The 12,186-nt window shown below is 39.4% G+C and overlaps 1 protein-coding gene across 4 annotated transcripts in view; it reads right to left on the reverse strand.

Moving 5' to 3' along the window:
• LOC131957915 (protein DD3-3) overlaps window positions 1-12,186 on the reverse strand; it is a 20,612-nt gene continuing 8,426 nt past the window's right edge. For all 4 annotated transcript variants that reach the window (XM_059322788.1, XM_059322778.1, XM_059322761.1 and 1 more), the window contains exons 4-5: window positions 1,377-1,463; window positions 1-123 (exon numbers count right to left, since the gene is read on the reverse strand). In XM_059322788.1, coding sequence (XP_059178771.1) covers window positions 24-123; window positions 1,377-1,463 — 187 coding nt within the window. In that variant the 3' untranslated portion in view covers window positions 1-23. The remainder of the gene's footprint in view (window positions 124-1,376; window positions 1,464-12,186) is intronic.

Genomic DNA, 12,186 nt, shown 5'->3' on the forward strand with positions numbered 1-12,186 from the left:
CCAACAAGTGGCTGAAATGTGACTCACTGCGTGGTGGCGCCGTCCCGAACAGTATCAGCACACATGTATTGTAAGATCAGCTCACAGTGGTTGTTCGGGTTGTTACACGAATGCTGATTGGTCCTAGAGGTGGAACAAGAAACATCTGTTAATACAATGTGTCATTTATTTAAAGAGTAGCATCCCAAAATAACGAGCGCAACATTGTACAATAGAGCTAGTTGTTCAGTTACTCATGATAGACTATAATTTATTATGTGAACTTAATGCTCTTAGCCATCCATTATTTAAAAAAAAAAAAATTCTGGACATTTCCACCTAAAATAGAATGACTGAGTAAGAATAACACCATCAATTAGACCAACAATAATACCAAACATTAGACGTACAATAAAACCATCAATGGGACGGAGTGGTCTAGTGGTAGAGAGCTGGACTGCTAACCCGTTAGTCTCGAGTTCGAATCCGGGTTCAAGTCAGTAGACCGTCCCTGAGTCCACCCAACTCTAATGGGTACCTAACTCACGTTAGGGAAAGTAAAGGCGGCTGGGCATAGTGCTGACCACACTATCTCTTCATATGCCGAGGTCACAGAAACAAGTGAACTCTACTTCACTTGCCCCATAGACCGTCAGGTTGAAAGTGAAAGTTTTTTTTACTTTTAAGACCTACAATAAAACCATCAATTAGACCTACAATAAGACCATCAATTAGACCTACAATAAAACCATCAATCAGACCTACAATAAAACCATCAATTAGACCTACAATAAAACCCTCAGTTAGACCTACAATAAAACCAGCAATTAGACAATAGACCTACAAAAAACCATCAATTCGATCTACAATAAAACCATCAATTAGACCATCAATTCGATCTACAATAAAACCATCAATTAGACCTACAATACCATCAATTAGACCTACAATAAAACCATCAATTAGACCTACAATAATACCATCAATTAGACCTACAATAAAACCATCAATTAGACCAACACTAAAACCATTAAGTAGACCCACAATAAAACCATCAATTAGACCTACAAAAAACGATCAAGTAGACCTACAATAAAACCATCAATTAGACCTACAATAAAACCATCAATTAGACCTACAATAAAACCATCAATTAGACATACAATAAAACCATCAATTAGACCTACAATAAAACCATCAAGTAGACCTACAAAAAACGATCAAGTAGACCTACAAAAAACCATCAAGTAGACCTACAAAAAACCATCAAGTAGACTTACAAAAAACCATCAATTAGACCTACAATAAAACCATCAATTAGACCTACAAAAAACGATCAAGTAGACCTACAATAAACCCCCCAAGTAGACCTACAAAAAACGATCAAGTAGACCTACCATTCCACCGAGATCGTAGAACCTTGATAGTAGTACAGTGACCCCACGTTGTAGCCGCCCCTGTCGTTGTTCTGCGAGTCGAAGTTGCTGAAAGTAAAATGTAAACTTTTGACCACAAAATCAAATTACCACATTTTTAAAAATAAATACGTCTTAGAAGAATGCTTGACATATGGCAACATACACCATCACCAACCTACAACTGTGGCAGCGAACAACCCGACAACCCGGTATACATGACATCCAACCATGGTGATGGGTTGGCCAACACGAGGAAATCCTACGACCAGTATATCAAGTGTTTCTTTCAGACATTATTTTACCGGAAGGGGTGTATGTCTGATTGTATACTGTTTATTGCTAGGGTACTTGTTCTGACATTATTTAGGGGGGGGGGGGTAGGGGGTAAGTATGTGTATATTTGATGGTGTACTGTATTACTTTAGTACCTGTTCAAACATTATTCATGGGGGGGGGGGGGGTAAGTGTGTGTATCTTTGATGGTGTAATGTATTGCTTTAGTACTTGTTCGGACATTATAACAACTCAGGTGATGTTCATGTTGCGATGTGGAGTTTGAACGACTGTACAAGGTAGAAAAAAAAAGCAGCGGTTGTGAGTAAGATTGCCATAGTTATGACAATACGAACAAGCTTCTGATCCCAACAGTTATTTGTTGGTGACGATCGCACACACCTATCATCAGATTACTCATCATTGTCTCAACAACAACAACACCCCTACCATGTCCCCCGTCCCAATACAACAGCTCGTGATTATAGATTAAATTATAACAATTTAACACTGGACTCAGCTACAAGGCGGGCGTCAACAGAGGCCCGGCTTAAAAGATAATCACACACAGGTAAACGGTCTTACTTGACGAGGTCTTCTTATCAGATCCATACATCACGTGACTAAAATAGTAAACAATGTCCTACCTCAACATCGGATATCTCCTAAAACAGTCAACAATTTCCTTCCTCTACATAGGATAATTCCTAAAACTTGTCAACGGTGTATCATTTCTACATGGGATAATTCCTAAACTTGTAAACAACGCACCATTTCAACATGGGATAATTCCTACAAATTGCCAACAATGTACCATTTCTACATGGGATAATTCCTAAACTTGTCAACAACTCACCATTTTTACATGGGATAATTCATAAACTTTTTAACAAAGCACCATTTCTACATGGGATAACCCCTAAAACTTGTCAACAATGTATCATTTCTACATGGGATAATTCCTACAAATTGTCAACAACGCACCATTTCTACATGGGATAACCCCTAAAACTTGTCAACAATGTATCATTTCTACATGGGATAATTCCTACAAATTGTCAACAACGCACCATTTCAACATGGGATAACCCCTAAAACTTGTCAACAATGCACCATTTCTACATGGGATAATTCCTACAAATTGTCAACAACGCACCATTTCTACATGGGATAACCCCTAAAACTTGTCAACAATGTATCATTTCTACATGGGATAATTCCTACAAATTGTCAACAACGCACCATTTCAACATGGGATAACCCCTAAAACTTGTCAACAATGCACCATTTCTACATGGGATAATTCCTAAACTTGTCAACAATGCACCACAATGTAAGATAGCAGCTGACAACAAAGAGATTGAGGTCAGACAAACAAATTTTCCCAAGCTATTTCACTTGCCGTCAACATGTTATTGATCATGTGTTGATATGTTTGGGTTATTTTAAATCCAACACATTTCGTATTGTGTCGTTGTTCTATTATGTTATTGATCATGTTTTGATAGTTTTAAGTTCCTTTTAATCGAACACATTTCGTATTGTGTCGTTGTTCTATTATGTTATTGATCATGTTTTGATAGTTTTAAGTTCCTTTTAATCGAACACATTTCGTATTGTGTCGTTGTTCTATTATGTTATTGATCATGTTTTGATAGTTTTAAGTTCCTTTTAATCGAACACATTTCGTATTGTGTCGTTGTTCTATTATGTTATTGATCATGTTTTGATAGTTTTAAGTTCCTTTTAATCGAACACATTTCGTATTGTGTCGTTGTTCTATTATGTTATTGATCATGTTTTGATAGTTTTAAGTTCCTTTTAATCGAACACATTTCGTATTGTGTCGTTGTTCTATTATGTTATTGATCATGTTTTGATAGTTTTAAGTTCCTTTTAATCGAACACATTTCGTATTGTGTCGTTGTTCTATTATGTTATTGATCATGTTTTGATAGTTTTAAGTTCCTTTTAATCGAACACATTTCGTATTGTATCGTTGTTCTATTATGTTATTGATCATGTTTTGATAGTTTTAAGTTCCTTTTAATCGAACACATTTCGTATTGTATCGTTGTTCTATTATGTAGCAGGTGAAGCAGACGCGACCTAGTCTAGCCAAAGACAGACAACTACATACAAGACTTATTTCTCTGTCCCACACATCTCAAAGTTTGGATGTTGTTTTTTAAATATTTTGTATTACTTGTAGTATATATACTAGTTAACAATTCAGCAGAGGTAGAAGTATTAGGTCAGTGATGTAGAGGCCGATGGGACATTTCCAAACCACCCTATGCCTCCTCTAGGCTCTAATACGAAGACCAACCCGGCATCTTGACGTCACTAGAAAGTTGTGAGGTCAACTTAAAAATTAAACGACAATGATTTAACTTACTCAGGTAGCCTATACATACTATCTCACACGACCTGATTTAATTAACAGGCCTGGGGTAATTGACACAGCAATCGATTAATTACGTAAAGCTGCATCATCAATTAAGGTTGATCTCTTCAAGGTGGGCACCTTTCTACACTAAAAACAAAATGTTTCACATGCCCAACTTATTGACCAGATTCCTATTTTTACATGTGGAGCTCTAATTTAATTATTTACCCCACAAGGTAAACTTTACAGACTAAAAAACCAAATGTTTTACGTGTATTTCACGAGGACCCGATTCATATGTTTTACGTTAAAGCCTAACCTATACCACTGGGTAAACTAATCAACGAACATCTCACACACACGGGTTCAACAATTTGGTCACTTCCAACTTAACAAACACTGCTAATGCTTGCAACATTGTCACACAATTTTTAAAAATATTATCAGCATCGTTAAAAATAGATCTTCTATAATTTTTTAGTCTTCGTGTTATGCTTTATGTAATATAAGGCATGGATAAAATTTTTAATATATATTTGCAATCAAATGTTTCAGTTCATGGTTTATGGTAATGATACTGAATTCAGTAGGCTGTCGTCTAGGTATGGTATAGGGCCAACACCCCAGTAATTCAGTATGAAGTGTTTTGTCAATTTTTTCTTTCCACAGCAAATCGAAAAAGTCAATATTGAATTTAAATCTGAGTAATTAAAAGATAAGAATTTCGCGTAGATATAGGTATGACGTAATGTAGGTGATTCTCTTGTGCTAATTTTAGAAACAAAATGGCGCGGTTCATCGGTGGAGAAGGAAATATCCCAATGATTGTATGTGACAAATTTTGAATCACCGAGTCCTACTTTCTCCCGGCCTCTAGTCACAATCTCCTACTTTAATGGTATGTCTGTAACTTCAACCAACCAGTTCCTTGTTACCAATGACACAACCTCAAGTGACTGCAGACAACCATGTAGGGAAACTGTGTACCAATGACACAACCTAAAGTGACTTCAGGGGCTGCCTGTGCCCCAATAGTTGGTGACCTCAGCAGGAACTGAACAAGACCTTGTTAAAATTTTGTTATTGAAAGCACGAGGTACGTTACACGGAGATACGCTAGCGCCTAATTTGCATATGAAAAGACTGTAGGTGGCGCAGCGGGGTTATAAATAAACAAGTGAAATGACGTAACAGTACACAGTCTTTCATACAGTGGTAGGGACGGGAAGAGCCCCGATCATATGCTTAAACAAACACACCGCATTTAATCCGCGGAAATCCCGTTTCGATATCTCGCTGCGGGATACAAGAAATTGTGCAGTCAGTACAAAGCAATCGACGTTCTACAAATGTTACAAGCCATGTAGCTAAAATACTGTCTCAATCTGACATTGAAATAATCCTACCTGTATATAGACTATGACAAAAATCTGTAGATGTGGTATACAAGTTTTCTAATGGTCAATCTGACGTCCGTAGATGTGGTATACAAGTTTTCTGATCTACAATCTGATGTCTGTAGATGTGGTATACAAGTTTTCTGATCTACAATCTGATGTCTGTAGATGTGGTATACAAGTTTTCTAATGGTCAATCTGATGTCCGTAGATGTGGTATACAAGTTTTCTAATGGTCAATCTGATGTCTGTAGATGTGGTATACAAGTTTTCTAATGGTCAATCTGACGTCCGTAGATGTGGTATACAAGTTTTCTTGTGGTCAATCTGACGTCCGTAGATGTGGTATACAAGTTTTCTGATCTACAATCTGATGTCTGTAGATGTGGTATACAAGTTTTCTAATGGTCAATCTGACGTCTGTAGATGTGGTATACAAGTTTTCTGATCTACAATCTGATGTCTGTAGATGTGGTATACAAGTTTTCTAATGGTCAATCTGATGTCTGTAGATGTGGTATACAAGTTTTCTGATCTACAATCTGACGTCCGTAGATGTGGTATACAAGTTTTCTAATGGTCAATCTGATGTCTGTAGATGTGGTATACAAGTTTTCTGATCTACAATCTGACGTCCGTAGATGTGGTATACAAGTTTTCTAATGGTCAATCTGACGTCCGTAGATGTGGTATACAAGTTTTCTGATCTACAATCTGACGTCCGTAGATGTGGTATACAAGTTTTCTAATGGTCAATCTGACGTCCGTAGATGTGGTATACAAGTTTTCTGATCTACAATCTGACGTCCGTAGATGTGGTATACAAGTTTTCTAATGGTCAATCTGACGTCCGTAGATGTGGTATACAAGTTTTCTGATCTACAATCTGACGTCCGTAGATGTGGTATACAAGTTTTCTAATGGTCAATCTGACGTCCGTAGATGTGGTATACAAGTTTTCTGATCTACAATCTGACGTCCGTAGATGTGGTATACAAGTTTTCTAATGGTCAATCTGACGTCCGTAGATGTGGTATACAAGTTTTCTAATGGTCAATCTGACGTCCGTAGATGTGGTATACAAGTTTTCTGATCTACAATCTGATGTCTGTAGATGTGGTATACAAGTTTTCTAATGGTCAATCTGACGTCTGTAGATGTGGTATACAAGTTTTCTAATGGTCAATCTGACGTCTGCAGATGTGGTATACACGTTTTCTAATGGTCAATCTGACGTCCGTTGATGTGGTATACAAGTTTTCTAATGGTCAATCTGACGTCCGTAGATGTGGTATACAAGTTTTCTAATGGTCAATCTGACGTCCGTAAATGTGGTATACAAGTTTTCTGATCTACAATCTGACGTCCGTAGATGTGGTATACAAGTTTTCTAATGGTCAATCTGACGTCCGTAGATGTGGTATACAAGTTTTCTAATGGTCAATCTGACGTCCGTAGATGCGGTATACAAGTTTTCTAATGGTCAATCTGATGTCCGTAGATGTGGTATACAAGTTTTCTGATGGTAAATCTGGCGACCGTAGATGTGGTATACAAGTTTTCTGATGGTAAATCTGGCGACCGTAGATGTGGTATACAAGTTTTCTGATGGTAAATCTGGCGACCGTAGATGTGGTATACAAGTTTTCTAATGGTCAATCTGACGTCCGTAGATGTAGTATACATGTTTTCTGATGGTCAATCTGACGTCCGTAGATGTAGTATACATGTTTTCTGATGGTCAATCTGACGTCCGTAGATGTAGTATACAAGTTTTCTGATGGTCAATCTGACGTCCGTAGATGTAGTATACAAGTTTTCTAATGGTCAATCTGACGTCCGTAGATGTGGTATACAAGTTTTCTGATCTACAATCTGACGTCCGTAGATGTGGTATACAAGTTTTCTAATGGTCAATCTGACGTCCGTAGATGTGGTATACAAGTTTTCTGATCTACATTCTGACGTCCGTAGATGTGGTATACATGTTTTCTGATGGTAAATCTGACGTCCGTAGATGTGGTATACACGGTTTATGATTGTCAATCTGACGTCAAGTGATGCTGTGGCGCCTTTGGAAACAACAGCCACCACTAAGGAGTGTGATGTGCTGAGAGGGACATCCCGACATATATTGCTAGCCCACTTCTCCAGCACCCACCATAAAACAAGCATGAGAAAATGAAACCAGACATAGATGGATTACTGGTTCTATTTTAGTCACGTGACTGGTGCAGCGGCACAAGACACATGTGTCACTGTGTCAAATGGTGATAAAAACAACACAACAATCTCAAGAAATAACTCGAGGCTATTGTATTTATGTGTTTTTATACACACATTGAATTCGGCTGTTGGTTATATTGAAAGCTATTAGCTACCAACTAATGGCCGTTTCATTACCATTTTGTGTTGTTTAGGGCAAGATTAATATTCTCCATTCTAGGGAAAGATTATAGTATACTACCACTTCCGCTAACCTTGCAGAAGTGGTTAGAATGCTAAAATAAACTAGTTTGCTAAAAAGATTCACCTTCGATGGCTTAACTAGCTGTAAAGCTACCAACTTGTACCAAGCTTTGATTAAACTTCTCTTTATTTAAAACATTCATGTCTTAAACACACATGAGTTATTTTGTATTCATAATGATTTATTTTCTACTCTTGCTACGCCGACATTAACTTCTTATAAAATTAATTAAAAGTACGCTTTAAACTGATAACATTGAAATAAATAGTTAAACCCTTCTACATCGAGGTGTGTGTGTGGGAGAGGGGAGGAGGGGTAGTTATAGTATCATGAATTTATGGTACGAAATTATGTACGTCCATATGTATATAGTGTGACCTACTTAGGTCGAGTCATTTTTATTTTGACATTGTATATTTCCTTATATGGAATGATTGTGTAACACCTGGGGTTTTTCCATTGACTATTAAGGTGTTTGAGACATAGAAAATTTCCATTAAAATCTGATTGAATGATTCTGATCAGATGATTATCCCAACCAATGGCGACATGAGTTGAGGATAACCTCCCCTGTCACAGAAGTCTTTAATTGCCCCGCACACTCGCAACACGTGGCAGTTTATCTTGACCTGGCAGTCTACGAGGCCGTTTTACCTTAGTCAGGCAGCCGTCCATATTGTCCGGCTATAGACTCTGACCATTTGAACGTGAGAGTACTTAAGACCTGTGTGTGCTTTGCTTTCTTAAGTTGCTTTAATCTTCTAGTTTAATATTACTTGTCGCTAAGTAAGTCTAGAAGCTACAGCAGTGTTGTGTGGCCTGTAGCTGTTCTTTGGACAGTGTAGAAATCTGTGATAGTGTTTTTTTCCTACATTGTGTAAGTTGGGTTTTTGATATTTTATACATTAAATATTTTATCTAGTTCATCTTTGTGTTTTGCCACATCTGAGTTCGCTGATTAAATGGTCGTATGTAGATTGGATGAGTGTTAATTACAATAGTATCACTAGCTCCCCTAGACATTAATTTCGAGCCCTAGTGGTCGTTGTGTTAAGTGTTCATCCACTTAGGCCGTAAGGCATTTGCATATGACCCCGAAAAAAGAATCCGGGGACGTTCTCCTTCTATTTGGCTGATAGAAAGGTTAACGTTACAAAGTGGGAGCTCGCCGAGATTTAATCTGTCGTTCCAGTTGTTGGTTATATCAGTTGAATATTAAGGTTAGTTGGATTTAGTTGTTTTTATATCCAGTAGCGCAGTGTTCTTACAACGCGCGCTCAGGCTAGAGTATCTAGGTCAAATAAGCAGACGTGTCACGTCCTACATTTAGAGGTCAAGTACACGGCCCAACACGGTGTATTAATTTAAAGGATCTAGGCTTGTTGTGATTTTCAAGTAGTGTTATGGAGTCTTTTTTGGCTAATCCTACTGTTGAAGATGTAGAAAAGTTGAGTAGAAAAGTTTTGGTTAGTGTTGTTAAGGAATTGAAATTGGATTATTCTGTTACGCAGAAGTCAGAGGTGTTGAGAGATAAAATTGTGGTTCATTTCATTAATGAAGGAGTATTTGACGAAAGTTTGTTAGCTAGTGTGTTGCTCCGCGAAGAGAAATCTATAGAAGAGAGGGAGCTTCTATTAAAAGAAAAGGAGTTTGAAACTAAAAGTGCTCTAGAGAAGGAGAAAGTTGCTCTAGAGAAACAGGAGTTAGAGGCTAAAATTGCTTTAGATAAGAGGAGGTTGGAATTAGAGTTTGGTCAAGTTAGTGATGTCACTTCTCCGGTAGATCCAAAAAAGTTGTCGGTAGGGCAAGTGATTGCCAAATTTGGGAAATTAGTTCCTAAATTTGATGAAACAGATTTGGTCGTTTTCTTTAACTCGTTTGAGAGTTTAGCGAAGACATGTGAATGGCCCGAAACTTCCATTACTGCTTTATTGAGCTCTGTCCTTACCGGGAAAGCTGCAAAAACATACCAGGCACTCTCTCACGACGTTCAAAATAACTATAGTTTGGTCAAGACTGCCATTTTAAAGGCCTACGCTCTGACGCCCGAGGCCTATCGGACAAAATTCCGAACACTCCGCAAGTTACCCACACAATCATATGTGGAATTTCTCTTTGAAAAGGAGAAAATATTCTCAAGGTGGCTACACTCTGAGGAAGTTTCTGAGTTTGAGAAACTCAGGTCTCTTATCCTAAGGGAAGAATTCCTATCGTCCCTGCCTGAAGAGATACGACTACACATTCTGGATAACAAGATAACTGACATCCAGAAGGCTGCTGAGTCGGCTGACACATATATGTTGGTGCATAAGAAACCACCAGTGTCAGGAAACCGCCTCAACCCCGTGCTTCCCCTTTTTGGCAGCAATCCTCCTGTTGGCCAACACGTGAAGGCATCACAGTCCAGAGAGAAACCAAGATCAACTCTCAATCGTCGAGCAGTATGCCAGTTCTGCAAAAGGCCTGGTCATCTTGTCAAGGACTGTTACAAACGTCGTCAATATAACAGAGAGGTGGTGCGTACTTCCGCGCACTATGCTCTATCCCCTCAAGCAGCCAGTTCAACTATGAACTCTAGAATTCTAAAGGACTCTAACCCTAAGTGTCCGCAAGAAAGTAGTCAAGTCTCCACACATTATGTGCAGTCACATTTTGACTGTTCTCGCCACCATCCAGTTTCTTCCGAGTCTACCGATCTCGAGAGATCGAGAAAAGTTGACTTTTCATCTTTTATTGCCGAAGCCATCATTAGCAAACCAGGTGATCCGTTGTCTCAGAAGAATATCACCGTTCTAAGAGACACAGGAGCGTCACAATCTCTCCTTTTGAAAAGTTCAATGGACATTACACCAGAGACGAACACCGGAAGGATTTCCATTATCCAGGGAGTGGGGACAAAATCTACTGTCGTCCCTCTACACAAGTTTGCCCTGAAACATCATCTCGTCGAAGGTGAGGTCATTTTAGGTGTGATAGATAGTATTCCTGTCCCAGGAGTACACCTACTTCTAGGGAATGACCTTGCGGGAAGCAAAGTATACCCCTGTACGGTTTCAGACCCTTTGTCAACATTTCCAGATAATGATTATGAACTGTATCCTGCATGTGCGGTGACAAGAAGCCAGACCAAACAATTGGCTGACACAACGTCTGAACCACACCCGCCATCATCGTCAAGAAATTCGACTCCCAAACTGGAGTCTATGCTTCCAGAAAACACAAGTCTGGGCTTACCCCTGAGGATATCTCAGGAAGACATCATTAAAGCTCAGCAAGTCGACGCGGAACTCAAGGCAGCGGTCGAAAAATCTCTATCATCTGACGATGGAGAATATTTCTCCGAGAACGGCCTCTTCTTTCGTCGCGCTATACCAGTGATTGCCTCACCGGCCGAACCATGGTTGGGTAAAAACCAGCTGTGGGTCCCTCCACCTTATCGGCATGAAATACTTAAGCTGGCACATGACCATCCAATGTCAGCGCACCCAGGTGTCACTAAAACGACGGCGAAGATCAAAGAACTGTTCTTTTGGCCCAAAATGAGAAAAGATGTGTCGCGTTACTGTAGAAGTTGCACGAACTGTCAGTTGGCCGGAAAGCCAAACCAGACAATTCCTAAGGCACCTTTGAGTCCGATTCCTGTATTAGAAGAACCTTTTTCTAAAATCGTCATGGACTGTGTAGGTCCCTTGCCTAAAACCAAGGCGGGCAACGAGTACCTACTTACCTTTATGTGTTCAAGTACCCGTTTTCCCGAGGCGATTCCCTTACGGAACATTAAGGCAAAGACTGTAGTCAGAGCCATGACCCGGTTCTTCACTACCTTTGGATTACCTAGAATCGTGCAAACAGATCAAGGCAGCAATTTCACCAGTCACCATTTTCAGGAAGCGCTAGCCAAGCTAGGCGTTACCCACATCACCAGCTCAGCCTACCACCCTCAGTCTCAAGGCGTACTTGAGAGGTTCCACCAAACCCTCAAAACCATGCTAAGGACATTCGCTAACAGTAACACCCAATGGGATGAGTCTGTTCCTTGGATTATTTTCGCCGCGAGGGACTGTGTCCAGGACTCTTTAGGCTACTCGCCTTTTCAACTTGTGTTTGGACATTCTGTCCGTGGCCCCCTGAAGCTGATACACGAACGTTGGACAGGTACCAGTGATCATCCAGTGGAAAACTTCGACGATTTTCACGTTCGACTGAAAGCCGTGTGCGAAATGGCTCACAAGAACTTAAGAAAGGCCCAAGTTAGAATGA

Source organism: Physella acuta, unplaced genomic scaffold (genome assembly GCF_028476545.2).
Source record: "Physella acuta isolate Inbredline_101_S28 unplaced genomic scaffold, ASM2847654v3 ptg000082l, whole genome shotgun sequence".
NCBI classification, from domain to species: Eukaryota; Metazoa; Mollusca; class Gastropoda; family Physidae; genus Physella; species Physella acuta.